General features: G+C 39.7%; 1 protein-coding gene and 1 long non-coding RNA gene across 7 annotated transcripts in view; one reads left to right on the forward strand and one right to left on the reverse strand.

Annotated features, from left to right (window-relative positions):
- Positions 1–1059, reverse strand: part of LOC140633600 (uncharacterized) — a 38467-nt gene extending 37408 nt beyond the window's left edge. Inside the window, exons 1-2 of the long non-coding RNA XR_012031181.1 lie at positions 851–1059; positions 20–220 (exon numbers count right to left, since the gene is read on the reverse strand). This is a non-coding gene — a long non-coding RNA (uncharacterized lncRNA). The remainder of the gene's footprint in view (positions 1–19; positions 221–850) is intronic.
- The window catches only part of TCERG1 (transcription elongation regulator 1), a 64158-nt gene continuing 45284 nt past the window's right edge, over positions 136–19009 (forward strand). For 5 of the 6 annotated variants that reach the window (XR_012031179.1, XM_072826361.1, XM_072826362.1 and 2 more), the window contains exons 1-5: positions 136–284; positions 7030–7255; positions 9833–9985; positions 10847–11252; positions 15562–15804. Coding sequence is in view for 5 of the 6 variants with exons in the window: in XM_072826361.1 (XP_072682462.1) it covers positions 226–284; positions 7030–7255; positions 9833–9985; positions 10847–11252; positions 15562–15804 (1087 nt within the window). In the remaining variant the exon portion in view is untranslated. Of the gene's footprint in view, positions 285–939; positions 1065–7029; positions 7256–9832; positions 9986–10846; positions 11253–15561; positions 15805–19009 lie in introns of those variants that run through there. The other variant, XM_072826363.1, reaches the window with a different exon arrangement.

The following is a 19009-nucleotide window of genomic DNA, read 5'->3' on the forward strand; positions in this document are numbered from 1 at the left end:
CCTCCGAGTGACCAATCACCTGGCTGTCTGGATACCGCTTTCAAAGTCGGCGGGCCCGTCCGCCAATCGTGAGGCGGGTACCGCCCTCAGCCCGAGGATTGATGGGAAGCTGCACCAATCAGCTCACGGATCTCTGCGCTCTCCGCCTCGCTCGCACGGGATTGACGACGCGTCCGGCCAATAGGGGACGCTCAGTCGGCGGGTGGATGAACGCGGCCCTCTGTAATGGCGGAGCGTGGCGGGGACGGGGGGGACGGTGAGCGATTCAACCCGGGGGAGCTCAGGTAAGGGGCGCTGCCCCCTCTTACATTTCAGCACGGGGGAGTCCCAGGGGCTCCGCCTGCGGCGCGGAGGTCCGCGGTGGGGGGGTGGGCGGAGGAGCCGCGGCGGCTCGGGGCCAGGACCGCATGGGGCTGGCGAAGGGGGAAGGGGAAGGTGGCTTGAATGAGAGAGCCGGGCCGGGGCTGGGCCGCGGCCTCCGGCGCCTTGGGCCGGCGCTGCCCGACGCTTCCGCGGGGCCGCGGCGCCCCTCGCGGGCTGCGGCCTGCGGCCTCCGGGCGGGGCCCGGCGTTCCCGCCTTGCGGCGCCGCCGCCTCAGCCGCGTGCCGCCTCCGCCTCGGCCCCGGTCGGCCCCGGTCAGCCCCCGTCAGCCCCCGTCAGCCCTCCTCAGCCCTCCTCAGCCCTCCTCAGCCCCCCTCAGCCTCCCTCCGGGCTCCGCACCGCGGCGGGCCGGGCGTCCCCCCTCGGCCCCCCTCCCCCCGCGCTCAGCTCCCGGGACCCCCCGGCCCCTCCTGGCCCAGCCTTGCCCACGCCCTCCGCGGCCCGCGGGGTCTCCGCGTCTGCCCCGAACCTTCGTCCCCCACGTCGCTTGCTTTTCTGAACTTCCTGTGTGTTTCCTTCCTTTCCCCCCCGCTGCGCTTCTCCGGGCGGCGGCGTGAACCACAGCGGTAGCCGCAGCCGTTTGTTACGTGCTGCTTCTGTGCGCCTTTGGAGTAGTTGCTATTGTCATTCTGCAGGCCACAGACCAGAGTCCTCTCCAGTTAAGTTACTTGCCCATCTTACAGGTGAGGAAACTGCACCTCGCAGAGGTCGAGGAAGTGGGACGAGGCCGCATAGGTGGGATCGTGGCTCCAGGAAGTGGCTCGAACCCAGGCGGGCGGGCTCCCGAGCCTGCAGTCTGGATCGCTCTTCCATACTTTTGCTTACGCCATTGCCCTGAAGAGTGCAAGTGACCTTTCCTCCTCTGGAATCTGCGATTAAGATGTGGTTCCGTAAAGTGTCTTGATAAAGTAAAATTCTTTAGTCAGCGATTTTTGAGGACCAGAGGGACGGAGCTTTATGTATGTTCGGTACATTTTTTTTTTTTTTTAAGCCCCCTTGCATGGGGGAAAATGTCATTTCAGATGTTCAGCTCTCATTCTGAATTGTGCCATTGTCAGCGTCTGGAAATGAAAAAGAGCAGTGTAGGTTATGAGGACTCTTTAGCATTGTCTGGAGTTCAAGATGAAATTGTATAAAGAAATGGGTATTGTTACTCAAGTTTTCAGGAGAAAAAAATTTTCTAAATTATGAATTGTCACACACAAAAATCCTTGTTTGACAGGAATAAAATCTTGTTTTCTTTCAGAGATGAATTTCAAATCCTTTAAACCCCATATGTACACTTTATTTTTTAAAGATTTAATTTATTTATTCATGAGAGGCAGAGAGACAGGTGGAGGGAGAAACAGGCTCCCTGTGTGGAGCCTGATGCAGGACTCCATCCCAAGACCTGGGGGATCACGACCTGAGCCAAAGGCTGACGCTCCACCGCTGAGCCATCCAGTGGCCCCTCCCCTCCCCCCCCCCCCCCCCCCCTTAGGTACACTTTAGTAATGAGTGATCAAAATGCATTGTCAGGGTGGTTCAGTATTAGTGATGGAACGTTTATTCCTGATTGTGCTCTCAAGAGAATAGTTACTTAGCTAGTTATATTGGGAACATTACTTTGCATTTTAGAGCTTCACAATGAGTAGCCTTTTAGACTTTTTTATTTTTTTTTTAAAGATTTTATTTATTTATTCATTGACACAGAGAGAGAGAGAGGCAGAGACACAGGCAGAGGGAGAAGCAGGCTCCATGCAGGGAGCCCGACGTGGGAGTCGATCCCGGGTCTCCAGGATTACACCCCAGGCTGCAGGCGGCGCCAAACCGCTGCGCCACTGGGGCTGCCCCCTTTTAGATTTTATTAATAGTAGCCTAGATATTGTTGTAAAACTGACTTGAATAGGGTTTTAAATTAGGTGTTCTCTTGCGTATATTTTATACCTTGGCCTCTTGGGTTGGAAGTTGCTTCCAGAGCGTATTGTAAAAACTATTTCATGTAAATAAAATAATTTATTTTAGCATTTCTCATGGTTTAAGAGATTATCTATTTATGTGGCTTCTTTGATGGTAGAAATTGAGCCTTAGTTTTTGTATTTGTATTCTTAATGTATATCATGTTCTGTCTGTAGTAGTGCCTGGCAAATAAGGTATTCAATGGATGTATGGTAAATAATATAGGAAATTTAGAGATGGTTTCCTTATTGGACCTATATTTTGTGTGTGCTCTGTGACAGTCATTGACCTAGGTACCTGCTGGCATTAGAGTCTCTTGAACCAGACTAGAAACCTTTTGTCCTCAAGGAGCTTCCATGCTACTTAAGACTGATCTAAATTCTGGGATCCCTGGGTGGCGCAGCGGTTTAGCGCCTGCCTTTGGCCCAGGGCGCGATCCTGGAGACCCGGGATCGAATCCCACGTCGGGCTCCCTGCATGGAGCCTGCTTCTCCCTCTGCCTGTGTCTCTGCCTCTCTCTCTCTCTCTCTCTGTGTGTGTGACTATCATAAATAAATAAAAAAATTAAAAAAAAAAAAAAAAGACTGATCTAAATTCTAAATTAAACTAATCTCATCAGATGATCAGCCTGCAAGTGTGAAGAGCCTTTTGCAGGGTCACCGAGTAATTGGCAGGGTCTAGGTCTCTTTACAGCCCTACCACTTAATTTGATTCCCATATACCAGTAGCACCTCTCTATTTTTGCCCCTTCTATTAAAGTACTTGCAGTGTTGTCTTCACTACAGAGGGCGTTGCATATCTGGATAGAATACTTGTAGGGAAATACATTTGTTCTTTTGCGGAAAAAAAAGCTATTTTTTTATTCATATAAGAAGCCTTCTGTTTTCCAAAAGGATTGAAAGTGGTAGGGATGCCAGTAACCCACAGTAGATAGAATTTATTCAGAGATTCAAATGCCACCTATCCCTTCATGTTTGAGGACCATTAACAAAACTTCTGTAGAGTCCTGTTTCTGTAGATCCTTTATCTGAGGGCTTTGTTTACCTATTAATGCTTTACATCTTACAACAAGGTACTTGCAATCTCAATTTACCCAACTGTACAATGTGCATAAGAGTACACTGGTGCTATCCCTGGCTAGCTGCTTTAAACAAGTTATTTTTTTGTGTCATAGTTTCAGTGGTGCCAAACTTAACCTTAACTGGTTGTCTGAGTATAAACGAGTTGGTATAAATACTGTCCATATAACTTGTCTAGTATATAAGAAGTATCCAGTTTTCACTCTCATTAAAGGAGTAATGCTTGAACAAGTATCATCCTGGGCACTGGGTTGCGGCAGTACACTAAAAGGAAATTATATACTAGTGGGTAGAGATAATACAGAAGTAAACAAGCGAGGAATTGCTCTATAGCATTTATCATAATTGAAAATTCACATTGAGTAATGAGCCAGAGGGATTGGGAGAGGTTTGGGATGGGAAAAGAGTTTGAGGTAACGTTTGAACTGAGACAGAATAATGAGCCAGTTATGTAAACATCTGGGGAAAAGCATGCCAGGCAGAGGCTTCAAGGTAATGAACTGTTCAAGTATTTGATCAAAAAAGAAGACTGGAGTCTATAGAGAGGTCAGGTTACAGAGGGGTCAGTTATAGGGAGTCTGGTAATAGTAATTATAGTAATATAGCTATTATATAGCTATGGCAATATATAATATAGCTATGGCAATATAGCTAACGCTATAGTGAAGCTAACGTTCTAATATTAATACCGTTTAACACCTACTCATCTTCCTATATACTAATGTTATAGCCACAGTAATACTAGCTAATACTTAGTGAAGACTTAACTGCTAGGTGTCGCTCCAAGTACTTTTTAGCTCATGTTTTCCTCGCAGTTTCTAGTAAGGTTGTTGGGATGAAACTGGTATAAAGAGCTCTGCACGTGTGTCATACAGATCTGAATCAGAAGATGCCAACTTTAGGCTGTTGATGGGGGAAATTCTGTGAATCTTGTCACCATTTTTAGTGGCAGACTTGATAGCTAAGTTGTTTAGTCAAATTGCCAGTGAAGTGTCTTTTCAAGTAGTGCACTGTGCTAGGTTTTATAGGGGAACGAAAGTAATGATAAAGTCGATTACTGTGTACCGGATACTATCCTAAATGTTTCACAGGGATTATCTCATTGAACAGAGAGATAGGAGATAGGTTTTATTTCTCTTCCCCTGCTAATTTACATCTGAGTATACTCAAGCTCAGAAATTATGTAACGAGCCTCACAACAAGAAGCAGAGCCCTGATTTGACTTTTCTGTGATTCTAGAGCCTAAACGCTTAACTTCAAGCTGTTAACTAGGAAGTGAAATTCTAAAGAAAGAATTACTGTAAATTTTTCAAAAAGGGAGAGGCAGACTCAAAGGAAATCAGAAGATTAAGGTGCATTTTTAACTCAGTGCTGAAACAGAGTATCTTTCCTTGGCTTTTAATATTTTTCTGCCCAAAGGTTAAGATTTTCTTCAGTAACAATGGCTGTCTTTGGGGGGTGCCTATGGTTTGAAGAAGACTAATTATTCTGATACAATCATTGCTGCTTTTTTGTAGTCACTATTTTTACCTCATACTTTGTAACCTTGAGTGTACAATCATTTGCAATTTTGGTTAAATACACTTGGTATAATAATTCTTGGATGTGTTTATTTATAATCCTGGCGTTCTCATGGAAGGCATATTGATTCTTAGGATTTTTTTGTGACAGTTGACCTACAGTGTGGAAAATTTAGAAAGTTCAAAGGATAATCTTAAGCAGAAGGTTGAAAAATGCAGAAAAGTTGGAAGAGCTTGGTGAGGAGAGTATAAAAATTATTATTTTCAAATATACATAAGGAATGTAACTAGTAATCTTGTGAGCACAGAAATGTAAATTTCATGTGTAAAGGAGAGAGAGTAGCTACTGAGAAAAATAAGGCGAATTACCTTAAAAATAGTTTTTAGAATATTCTGCATAACCTACTTGTAAGGTAGCTTGTGTAGGATATCACCTAGGTATTCATCGGTTGATTGCACACATACTGAGACCTACCGTGTGCAGACCTGTGTGCTAGGAATATACAGGGTAGCGGGACAGACCTAATTTCTGCTCTAAAGGGCCTTATGTAGACAACAGGGCGTAGTGTTTAAGAGCCAATTGCCTGTGTTCAAATCCTAGTTTTACTGCTGAACCAGCTGTGAGGTCTTGGGCAAGTGATACTTACCTTTTCTGTGTCTTAATGTCCTCATCTTTAAAATGAGGTTGATCATGCAGTTGAGCTTTGAACAATGTGGGTGGGTGATAGGGATGCTGACCCCCAGCCCCCATGCAATTTGAAAATTCAAGCAGAACTTTTGACTCCCCCCAAAACTCATCCATTAATAGCCTGTTCTTGTCTGGAAGCCTTATCCATAACATAAGCAATTGATTAACACATGTTTTGTATGTTATATGTATTGTATACTGTATTCTTACAATAAAGTTAGCTAGAGAAAAGAAAATCATAAGGAGGAGACTATAAGTTAGTACCGTACTGAATTTAGTGAAAAACATTTGCCTGTAAGTGGACCTGCGCAGTTAAAACCTGTGTTGTTCAAGGGTCAACTCTAGTGTCTTACGTCATAGGGTTATTATGGTGGTTAAATCACTTAAAAAGAGCTTAGAGCACTGCCTGACATAGAGTAAGCAGAGTTAGTAATTTTTTGAAAAAGCACTTGTAAGAAGAGGTGGATAATACTACGTTAGATGTTACTACCTATCTGTTGAAGTGCCATGGAGAAAACCAAGGTGTTTAGCTAGAGTTTGAAGGATGGAGTGGGGTGCAGTGTAGCAAAAGGCTTTTCATTTAATTAAAGAATACTTGTGATCTCTGAAGCCACTGCCCACCTCTCCTGTAAAAACTTTGTATTTGGAAGTAATTTCAAGAATTTCCAAAAATGAAGGTAATCACCTATTGTTAATATTTTCTCTCTTCTGCTATATAATTTGCATGTATGCATGCTCTTTGTTAGTCTGAACCATTTGAAAGTAAGATACATATACTATGGCCCTTTACCCCTAAGTACTTAAGTGTCTATTTTCTAAGAATTGAGATACTCTCTTAACTACAACACAGTTATCCGACTTCATAATTTTTTTTTTAATAAAATTTTATTCATTTATTCATGAGAGACACAGAGACATAGGGAGAGGGAGAAGCAGGCTCCATGCAAGGAGCCCGATGCGGGACTCAATCCTCTGACTCCGGGATCACGCGTGTTTGTCTAATATCTCCTCATTATTAGATTGAGGTTATACATTCTTGCCTGTAATAGGTGATACTGTATCCCTCTCAGTCACATGGTATCCATTTATCCATTTTAGATGATAGTAATTTTGATCACTTGGTCAGGATGTTGCCCAGTTTCCTTAATATGTAGTGTTTCTTCATCCTATCCTGCAACTGTAAATAGCATGTGGGGAAATGTCTTAAGACCATCCAAATATCATCCATATCCAAAGTTCCTCCCAGATTTGGTGACCATTGATCATTCTTACCAGTGTACTTTTTGCCATGATGATTGCAAAAAGAGGACTTTACAACTCCACTTGCTTTTAAGGGCCTTTTAAATTTGATTTTAATTAGAGATCAGTAGCTACATTTTATAATTTTGAGAAGGAAAAATTTATGCATTGCTTTCTCACACAGGATGGCTCAACAGCAGGCCTTGAGGTTCCGAGGCCCGGCTCCCCCACCAAATGCAGTGATGCGAGGCCCACCACCTCTTATGCGACCTCCTCCACCATTTGGTATGATGCGAGGCCCTCCACCACCACCTCGGCCCCCTTTTGGACGCCCTCCTTTTGATCCTAATATGCCGCCAATGCCTCCTCCAGGAGGGATTCCTCCACCCATGGGCCCTCCACACCTCCAGGTAAAGAATGTAGAGGTTGCTGTTTCTGTGTTAGTGTTAGTATCGATATTATATATGAGTTTTGCTTAAAAACCAGTTCTTAGTTTCATTGTATAGGAAAATGGGAGCTAAAGAGAACATCCATATGTTAGCATCTTTGTCCAGAAGCAGTGGTAATATAATTAGTACAGAAATTCAGAATGGGAATTTAGATGGTGATAGGAAAAAAACCATACATGTAAAACTAGGATTCAGCAGGGTAGTTCTTACATGCCTTTGTCTCTTGAGAATTTAGTAATGTCTTTATGGGATATGAAATTTGAAGTCTTAATATATAGAGTGAGCGAAATTTATTTTCATTGATCCATATTGCCAAGAAGTGTAAATGTATGTATATATATTTCTGAGCAGTTTCCCCCAGAAATGATGCCTAGGAGAGAATCTAGAAAGTGACAATTAATACGTAAGTGGAATACTTGGATTTTCTCTCCCTGAGGAGAAAAAAAGGGTTATCTTAAAATTTTAGAAATAGAATTATTGTGGTATTTCTTTAAATAAATGCTTTTTTGGTATTTTAACCTGAGGCATTATATTTTTCTCTAGTTTACATAGACTCATTTATTGTCTAAAATGTCATGAAGATATCAACTCTCAAATGTCTACTTTTGAGATTGTATTCTTTTTGTTTGAGTATGTATCTGTTTTCATGTTTATCTAGCCAGCACACCTCTGAAACCGAATATAGTGCTGTCATCTGCCCTCCATTAGCTTAGATAATCAAGATTGAACTTACTAAAAATAGAAAAGGGTAACGATGTAGTATTTAAGTGAAGTTAATTCAGTCTAGATAGGGTTATATTTATGGAAGAGACACAAGGTTTTAATATTTTGCTAAGTAATTGTATTGCCTTCCAAGTAGTGGATAGTTCCTATATGCCCCCCCCCCCCAGTATTAAATGGTTTTATATTTCTTTGAAGATTAGAATAAGAAATAGCTTTTTGACCTACTGACTCCGGTATAACTTGTAATGATAGGTGGATATATTCTAATTTGTGTCTTTAAGAGTTAAATCTACTTGTGAAATAACCATAAAATGTAATGAACTAATGTAACTCTCTAATGGAAATAAGTCAGATGTTGTAATGTGATATTTTCTAATGTTGTGATGCATTTCTTGGTCTTGATGGATAAGAGAGTGGTTTTACTTCAAATCCAAATGATTTCCAGCTAATGGTGCATGAAACGTATTTAGGGTGGTTATTTCATAGGATGAAAGTCTGTGTGCTGTTGCTGGAAAGACCAAACTGAATCCAGAAAAACCTGGAGTATGGGAAAGACCGTTTTAGAAAAAGGAAATGCAGTTTCATATTATTAGCATAGTGTTTGTCCCATTATACAGTTTAAGATACTTTGGGTAGTTCAATTTTAATGTTACTTATAGATTATAGAGGCATCTTTTAAATTCCTGTTCAGAATCTGTTTTTAAAATATCAGACCACTTTTCTGCTTTAGTAAGTTAAGATATAGCAGTTGCAGTTAAATTGTTTGACTTGGGGTCTTGTGTCAGCAATTGTTAAAGAATGACAGTAAAGGAATTGTCAGAGATAGGATTAGATCAGCAATGGCTCCAGGAAATTTGTTAAAAATTGTAATATATACCATTTAAGTTCTTATTTTCACTAAAAGTAAAATGGATAACTATTTAACTGTCTTTGAAACTTCCTGATGTTTGTGTTTTTAAGCTACATTATTAGTATTATTTGGGAAAAAAAGGAAATGATGAATATTTTCCTACCTTATTATAGTTAACTGCTTTATAGGAAAAGAGAATAAAGGGTTAGGTATAGCTGATTTTTCTTTTTTAGTTCTTGCTGTGTTATTTTATGAAATAATGTTTCTCTTATGATTGGTTCCTGTCATAGATGAGGTATGGAGGCATTGGTGTGCTTGGTGTTCAGCAAAATGCTAAATCAGTTTTTTCCTTTTGAAAATAATCCACTGCCCAGGGTCATGAAATAATACAGTTAAAGTAAAGAATATAGCAAGATTGATTCATCCATGAGGCTGTAACACAGTGAGGACTCCTGTTAGTATTTTTTTAAAAAATATTTATTCATTCATTCATTCATTCATTCATTCATTCATGAGAAACACAGAGAGAGAGAGGCAGAGGCACAGGCAAAGGGAGAGAAGCAGGCTGCATGTAGGGAGCCCAGGCCTCCAGGATCACGCCCTGGGCCATAGGTGGCGCTAAACCGCTGAGCCACCCAGGGTGCCACCCTGTCAGTATTTTGATGTATTTCTTGTTAAGTCTGTTTTAGTAGTCATTTTTTTTAATAATAAATTTATTTTTTATTGGTGTTCAATTTACCAACATTCAGAATAACACCCAGTGCTCATCCCGTCAAGTGCCCCCCTCAGTGAGTAGTCATTTTTGTTAAAGAGAAACTTGTCTTATACAACCTAGATGAATGTATTTAAATGGACTATAAAACTAGTTTCTCTTATATACTACTTTACTATTGGGTAGAATTTAATTATTTGAAGGAAAAGAAAGATAAATGTAAGTGACCATTACTGTTTTCCTTAATCAACAGAGACCACCTTTTATGCCTCCGCCCATGGGAACCATGCCTCCTCCGCCGGGTATGATGTTTCCACCAGGAATGCCTCCTGTGACTGCTCCTGGTACTCCAGCACTGCCTCCTACCGAGGAGATATGGGTTGAAAATAAAACTCCAGATGGGAAGGTAAATTATAAAATATATTTAGGTGGTTATCCTGGCAGATGGAAATCAGTGACTGTATCCTTGCCAATTAAAACAAGTTCCAGATAAGCACTGGATAGGTTAGAACGCCAAGAAAGGCTCACCGGATTGGACTTCTGCACAGACGTAGGGTTGCCTGGAATGCTCACATATGTTTACTTATGATTCTGGAAGCTTGGATTTTAAAGTGTCATGAGGTTTGGTGTTCTCTAGGAGAACTCCCAGAACTCCGCATATAGTAGTACTTACAGCTAAGACTAATTACAGTGAAAGGATCCGAAGCAAAACCAGCAAAGAAAGAAAGGTGTATGGGGCAAAGACTGGAGGAAACCAGGCACAAGCTTCCAAGAGTCCCCTCAGTGGAATCAAATAGAACATAGAACATGTTTAATTCCTTCAGCATGGAATTGTGACGGTACCTGTGAAGTGTTACCTACCACTGAAGCTTGCCTGAGCCAAGGAGTACAGGATTTTCAGGGAATGGTGGGAGCCCTCTTAGAATTCTGGTGTCCAAATGCCAGTCACGGGTCAGCTTTGCAAACAGGGCTTTTTATGGAGAGCAGTCTGAGGCCTGCTGTGTTAACTTTGTACACAAAATATAACTTTGGTTTCCTTTTAATGTTCAAGACAGTGTGCTCATAGGACATTAGGGGAAGGGGTGAAAAGGGAAAAATTACCTTTAGTATTACCTTTAGTATTATAATAAACCAACAGCTAGTTTCCATGTACTTCTTTTTTCTAAATTTTTTTTTTTAATACCTTTTAAGACAATATAGTTGCATTAGTGTTTTTTAATGATAGTTGACAGATTCTGGGATACCAACGATTTTGCTTCCTCTGCAGGTTTATTATTATAATGCTCGGACACGTGAATCTGCATGGACCAAACCAGATGGAGTTAAGGTTATTCAGCAGTCAGAACTGACACCTATGCTTGCAGCCCAGGCTCAGGTTCAGGCCCAGGCGCAGGCGCAGGCACAAGCACAAGCTCAAGCGCAGGCCCAGGCCCAGGCCCAGGCCCAGGCCCAGGCCCAGGCCCAGGCTCAGGCTCAGGCACAAGCACAGGCTCAGGCGCAGGCCCAGGTGCAGGCCCAGGTGCAGGCGCAAGTACAAGCACAAGCAGTAGGAGCTTCCACCCCTACAACCAGTAGCCCAGCACCTGCAGTGTCCACTTCAACATCATCATCCACCCCATCCTCTACCACTTCTACCACAACAACTGCCTCTTCGGTTTCGCAGACAGTATCAAGTGAGTACCAGCCAGCATGTATTTTCATTCAGGGGCTAGAGAAATGGACAAGTAGGGACTGCATTGCAAAATGATCCTAGTGTTTCAGGTATTATCTTTGATTTTGTTTAAAATACACATTGACATTAAGATTTTTGGGTTAAAAAAAGGAACAGGAATTTACATTAGAAGAAGAAACTATTTGTCCTTTTGGCATTCATGGAGCTAAACCGGGGAGTGCAGAAGTAGCTGTTCATCTTGGCCGATAGTAAAGCTGGGTGCCGAGGGGTTTGTAAAATAAGTGTCTTTGTTCCTGCCTTCCAGGCCTTCCAGTTTTTTTAATTGAGGCAAGCATAACATGTGGGACAATTAGAAGTGTGCACAGTCATTATACAGTGAGAATAGAAGGTGTAGGAAGTTAAGAATAGGGAGAGACAAGTAAATGGGTGGACAAACTGGGTTTTGAGGTTGGTCAAGAAGGATGGGTGGTAGGACTCGAGTAGGTTTCAAAGTAAAGATATTTTTTCAGGTAGAAGGACAGCATGAACAAAGGTCAGGAGATGAGAACAAATACAGTTCATAGGATTGCTAAGAAACTTCTGAGTTGGGGGTGGTTATATCGGTTAACATATTTAGAGTGAGACTAGATTACAAAGAGTTTTAAGAACAAATAGGTGAAGGAGGTAGGTTCCGGGGTCCTGTGTAAGTGCAGTGTTCTGGAACGTTTTTCTGATATTCTTTGTTTTTGCTGTGAGGGTGTTACTGAAATCAGGAAAAATTACTAGGAAGTTTTCATTAATCTCGTTTAGAGGTAAATAGGTCTTAGAATAAGATACAGGTGGATGGATGAAGAGCAGAGATAGAAGCAGTCAGAAAAGTGAGAGAATTTTCAGGTGTCACATCACAGAGGCCCCCCGGGGTAGACCTTTCCGAAAAAGATGAGAGGGGATTAATAGCAGATTTTAGGAATGGGAAGAGAAGAATTATTAATTAATTTGCTTAAAAGGATGTCGTTTATATTTACACTACTAGTTCCGGGAGGTTTTTTGTTTGTGTTTTTATATATATGGTGCTACTTAATTTTAGGCTGAGATTGAGCCCAAAAATAATTAAAGAATGATTTTACCAATTAGATTATTTGTTATGATACAGGCATGAAAATACATAGTTAACCCTATAGATAATTAGAAGTTGGATTATTTTGCTACCTGGATAATAGATGAGAATAAGAAAAGTCCCGTAGCTTCAGGGACTTGGGAATTATTAGTGTCTTTTACCCTGTAAGAAAGAAGTGAGAGAGATTTAATAGTAGTAGATTCAAATTGGATTGATAACAAGGAGTAACTGCAGAAGTCAGGTACACCTGATGTAGACTGTTCTGATATATTTTAACGGCTGTACTTGATATATTTTAGAAGTTTGGGGGAAAATGCGCTTAGTAGGAAGATGTAAGTAAATGCTTTACGAGTATTTTCTCGTTTAGCTAAGGTGAATTCCGCCATGGAAGTATAACGGACAGGAGCTAGCTGGCTGAGGGCCTTTCCCTTCTTGTAGGCTCATGCTTCTCAAAACCTGTGTGGTAATTCAGGAAGCTGCCAGTTTTTATGGCATACCTGTGGCGATAGTGGCAGAAGGAGATTAATAAAAGCATTGCAGTTCTCTGTGGATGCTGTGTTGCTTATGCTTTGTTACCTTCCTTCTTAGGAAGGGGAAGGAGCAGTACTTTGTTTTAAAGAAGGTTGGTAGTAGAATACTTTAACTGTCCTGTGTGTATTCTGTTTCTGTATCAGAGTGGTCTATCCATTGGCCCAAAGCTGTCTTGCTGCTATGAACTATTCCTTTCAGAACTGTGGTTTGTCATTTTTTGTACTGCCCTTCGCTGATTGGGAGGCCCTTATTCTAAGAACAGAATAGCAGAAACATGTTCTTTTTACTGCCTTTAGGCATCACTTTTGATGTTCTTTCTGAGTATTCCTGATGTCTGTTTTTATTTCACTTGATTCAGTATCCTGAAGTGTTGTCATACTGCAGTCTTAGTATTTCTCCATCTGTTGTAGTCACTTGTCTTTTTAAATTAATATCTGAAGCTGGATTAGTAGTATATTTGAGGCCTAGCGTTTCATTAGTTATTTTAGCAAGAGGAGTTGGCAGGAGTTCAGTGACCATTAAGTCCTAGCTACCATTTTCCCAGTTTTCCATTGAATTCTTTCATTGCCTTTGTGTCTTTCCTCTCATGACTCATGGCCACGATCAGATTTAGAAAATCCTGTGTCAACAGGAGAAATGGGTTGAGTGAATAACTTTTTGCCATCTCTACTGGTGTTCCTTTCCACTTGAAATTTGATACTTTTGTAACTCCTATTCTTTTCCTGACTACAGTACTTTTTATCTTCTACTAATTATATCTAAATAATTATTACTATAACATTTTTAAAAATGTAGTTGTATGAACTGTGGTATAGTCCTGTGTGTTAATGGAACTAAAAATTATTAAGAAATTTATGTTTTAGCTCCAGTTGAGCATAAACTCATTTTATTGTGTGCAAGTTTGTGAAAAATGCTGATGGAACCCTCCTTCTCAGGGACATTGGGAAGAATAACTAGACATATTTTCAGCCATTACGGTAGATTACAAATGCTAAGTGGTATATTTATGGGACTGGGCAAATGTTGCATGTAATTTGTATTTTTCACACTGTTCTATAAAATTATATTAATATGATACTGTACCCTAAGGCTAGGTCTATGCTAGACCAACAATTCATTCCTGGGCCCCTGAAGATACTTGTTTGGCCCTGCTGTCTATTTAGCCAAGGTGAGTCCCGCATTAACAAGTATGAAATTGCTCACATCTTCCCAGCCTAAGTGAGTTTTTCATTAGTAGGAGCTGAAAAAGATACAAATTTTGTCAGTTGGATTATTGGGTGGCTTGTATTCAACAGTGTGCTTTCCCTTAGAATAAAATTGGCATAAAGATTGGGAATGCACGGTTTTATTTCATTTAATTTGATAAATTCATTCTTAGTCCAGTACAGGTAGTTTGAAGTTTTTCTTTACATCAAGAAAAAATGAAGTATTTGTTACCAGTGAATTACCAAAATGAATTCTGTTTTGGAACTAAATGGTTTATAAATAAATAATAAAGATGTTTTATAATATTTGAGAACTAAAACTTTTTAAGAAGTATAAAATACGAATTTATTTATTTTGGGAGGGTCACAATTTGATTTTAAATGGGATCCTAGAGATGAAATGTTTTATTTTTGTTACTTAAAAATAATGTAGTAGAGTCAGATTATCCCTAGTTTCACATTCTCTTGGTCTCTCACACTGGAAACCTGAGTTGTTATTATTTTTTCTTTTTCCACTTTTTTATTTTGAAATTATTGTAGAGAAACCTGACTTGTTTTTTACTCCATTTTGTTCATACTCAGTCATCAGTTATTACTTACCTTTTTCTCTGTTCTTCCTTGCTTGGACAATTCCAGAAAGGCTGAAATTGATTTTCCCACCTGTGTTCTTCCTCTTCTTCCCATTCATCTGCCAGATTAATTCATCAAACAAACATTGATTAATCCTTTCCATACAGAAACCTTCATTTTGCCTCTCTTAGACCTCTTCTATACTCACAAAGTCACACAAATAACACATGAATGCATTCTTAGAAAAAAATTGAGACTAATGAAGGATATGTAGCAAAATGTGGAAGGCATTTACAGATGTAATGAGAATATACATTTTGGTGTGCATTCTCCTAGATCAGTTTTCTACACTTACATTAGCTCTTCCCTCTCCCTGCCCAGTGAAGTGCAGACTCCTTAGACTTCTGTCACAGCCTGCTACTTGATGCCTCTGGCCTGCCTCTCCAGCCATAACTCTCTGGTTCTTTTGATATGCCTTGTGTTTTATTAGTTGACTGCTTGCCATGTATTTTCTAAACAATTCCTTGTCGTTACCTCCTCTTTGCTTTTACTCACTTTTCCCACTACTTATTTTCTCCCTCCACTTTGTCATTGTCCTTGTTGAAATCCTAATCTTTCAAGGCCTGTCATCACAGTATACAACTTTCTGTACCCTCTCACAGTTAGAAATGGTCTTTGCGTCTTGATGTACACTCTGCTACATTTATCCCATTTCATTTTATATTTTAGTTATGTTTGTATTTCATTTAGCTATTTTCAAGCTTCTTGAAGACAGAGACCTTGTTAGAAATTTCTCGCAGTGCATGGAATGGGCTCTTAAGTACTTACTGAATGAGTGAATGATGAATGAATATAGCGAAATGGTTTATGAAGGAGTGATACATATTCTTTTTTTTATCTTTTATCAGCACCCACAACACAAGATCAGACCCCAAGTTCCGCTGTTTCAGTTGCCACGCCTACAGTTAGTGTTTCAACTCCTGCTCCTACAGCCACACCTGTGCAAACTGTTCCCCAGCCGCATCCCCAGACGTTACCTCCTGCTGTTCCTCATTCAGTACCTCAGCCAGCAGCAGCAATACCTGCTTTTCCACCAGTAATGGTACCTCCGTTTCGTGTTCCCCTTCCTGGCATGCCAATTCCACTTCCAGGTAAACCAATAGATTCTAATAGTCCTTTCCAGCTATGTTTTCATATTGTCAGTTAGTTTGTTCTCATGTGTCTGTTGCATTTGAAATTTGCCTTGAATCTCACCTGTTTGAAATGTTTTTGAAAGATTCATGGCTAACTGCAATATTTTCTCTTCAGTTTTGGTAAATGTCCTTTTTTTGTTGTTGTTTACATGTCTTAAAATTAGAGCCACATTTGAAGCTACACTCACTTTTGATAATGGCCTCAGTGAGTTAAAAATGATCATCTTTTCATGTAACTATGTTCAAATGCAATATCTTTGAAGGACTGAGTCTGTGAAGTTGAGAACTTAACAGGTCATTAATAGCTAATACATATTGATTTTATACATCGTGCCCTGCTCTAAGCACTTTACGTGTAACTAACTCAGTTTTGCAACCATGGTATGAGGTAGGTACACAGATAGGTTAAATTACTTGCCCATGGTCACATAGTAAGTGATCGTGTTGGGATATGAGCTAAGCACTCCAGACCCAAATACCATGCTCTTAATAACTATGTTATACTGGGAAGAAAATGTGTCACTTAACTGTAAGAAATTCATCAAAAGCAAAACCAGAACTTTTCCTTGTAACATTTGTGAAATGAAGCATAACCTGCACCATTTAAATAGTTAACGGTGAGATTGTGAAGTGGAATTTTTCCTGTAGCGGTTAAAACAGTGACATTGTTGGGCATCCTAATTTGAATGCATTTGCTGTTGGCAAACACAATTAACCCTTAATCTGTGGTCTGTTCTCCTAGTATTTCAGTTTGAAGCTTTTCTACATTAGAGAGCTCAAGTTCACAGGGCTAGTTTGTAGCAGAGGTGGATAGAACTTAGGCCCCTTGTCTCCCAATTTCATATTCCTCCCGCTCTCTATTGCTACTTTATTTTTACTAGTTTTTATATAAGAATAGGGTTGTAGTACAGCTGTTTCTTAGATTTGTACATTTTAAAATTATCATTACTGTTCTAAATTATCTTTTTCCTTGTGACCACTTGGAAAAGAAACACTTAGGTATTTATTACACCTTAGCAAGAAAGAAACCAGAATTTTAAGAGGTTTTTTCCCCCTAAGGAAAACCTTTTGCACATTGTTGGTGTAGTGTTAGGTAATTAAGTGCCCAATATGTGATGTTTAGGAAACTCAAAACTATTTAAAAGTAAGAGGAAAACCAAAAATGTTTCCTCATACTAGGGATTGCCCTTTTTCTAAATTAAATTTAAGACAAGCTGCTGGATAATTGCCTCTTTGGATATACTCTTGGTAGAAAACCAGGTGATAAATGGAGACTAGGTTGACACTGATCATGAGCTCTTGAATCTTAGGTGTGCTTTGGGGTTAAGGACAGTATTCATACCAGCTGCTGGATTCTGAATGATCTGAAGGAGCTGGGGTTGTTAATTCTGTAGAGGGAAGATTGAGGGTTGGGTAGGGTAATCATATTACTGAAGTATTTGAGAGGTTTTCTAAAGGATTTTTATTTTGCTTCGGAAGTTGTTAATAGGACCAGTGGGTGAAAGGTACGGAGTAGCAGAATTGATATCTATAGAATGTTGAATTTTGTCACAATAAAATCCCTTCATTTATAGCTCTGTTTTGATGTCACAGTCTTCTCTGATCCTCATCCCAGGTTTTAGTGGTGACCATTTGACCAAATGAGGTAGTACCTATGAAGTTTAGTCATAAAAAGCATTTAATAAATGGCAGTCACTAATGTCATCTTGTAGGTCATTTGGAAGCGAGCTTGAGGTAGATAATCTGTAAAATTTTGTCCGAGATGCCAAGATTCCTTAGAGAGTTAATGTATAATAGTAATAATAATAACAATATTTGTCTATGTGGTAAGGCATCTTTGATACTACGAATTCATTTTCTCATTTCCCTTTCAATTCCGTTCTCCATGGTGCTTTAGTGAGAAAAAAAAGAAAAGAAAAAGATGACTTGTTTTGCTCCTCCCCAGATCTTTTATATACAGTGGGATTGATCTCTTTTTATCAATTTGGCAGTAAGGTAAACAGGAAGGATTTGGATGTTATTTATTCTGGAGCTTTAAGTTCTATCTCTAATAGCAATGTATGGCTCTAATGAGAATGATTAAGGAAGGGATAGTCAAATAAGATGAAGGAAAGGAGTGGAAGAATTACGGGTAAAAAATACAGGAATAAGACTTGGCATTGGGAATAGTAAATTGGATTAAAATTACAGGATGTCTGAAACTATAAAATCTTAGAATATGAAGAAACTTGTCATTGACATTGGAACTCTTCAAAATGCTAAGTGAAATTTTCTAATTTCTTAGTAGAACATAATTTGAGAATAAACTTACAGGAAAATTGAAGATGCTCCCTTTAGGTTCTTTTTAATTTTATTTTTTAAATTTATTTTACTTATTTGAGAGAGAGCATGTGAGCATGAGAAGAGGGAAGGGCAGAGGAAGAGGGAGATAATCTTAAGCCACCTTCCCCCTGAGTACAGAGCTGGACATGGGGCTTATCTCAGGAACCCAGAGATCATCACCACCTGAGCCAAAACCAAATCTGACTGAGCCACCCAGGCACCCCAGATGTCCCTTTAAATAGAAGATTAAAAATTCAGATATATGGCAATTTTGAGTCTTATGTATGTAATCATCCTTAAAGAAAACCTTAAGTTTATCTTTATAGCATGAAAAGAAACACAGATGACCTTTCAGTATGGTCTCTTTGTTGTTAGTCAAATGTAGGCATTCTGTGTCGGCCCAGTTGATATTTAACAATGGCACTTAGGCCTAAATATGAATAGGCTTGATTTTCTGTTTTAGATGGATAGTTAAAATTACCTTTTGGGAGTGGTTTTGGAGAACATTGAGAATAAAGTTCATATATGCTAAGAATTGAATTTCTAGTGTTGACTTAATAGGTTCAGTGGTCCTGCAGATGGCAGTATTTATACTAATTTAAACCTAATATGTGGTATAACTTCTTTAACCAAATTAATTTTTGCATTGCTTCTTTTAACGTTATGGAAAACAGAACCGTACATATGACTTAACTCAGCATGCTTTTATGATCTAGTGCTTTTGTTCAGTTTCAGAGGTAGTTGAAAGTTTAGCTTTAATATTCTTTACTTAAAATGGTAATTAAGAAATTAAAGGCATTTTTCAAAAATTGGCAGTATTTTTGTGTGTGCGTGCGTGAAC

Source organism: Canis lupus, chromosome 5, assembly GCF_048164855.1.
Source record: "Canis lupus baileyi chromosome 5, mCanLup2.hap1, whole genome shotgun sequence".
Classification (NCBI taxonomy): Eukaryota; Metazoa; Chordata; class Mammalia; order Carnivora; family Canidae; genus Canis; species Canis lupus.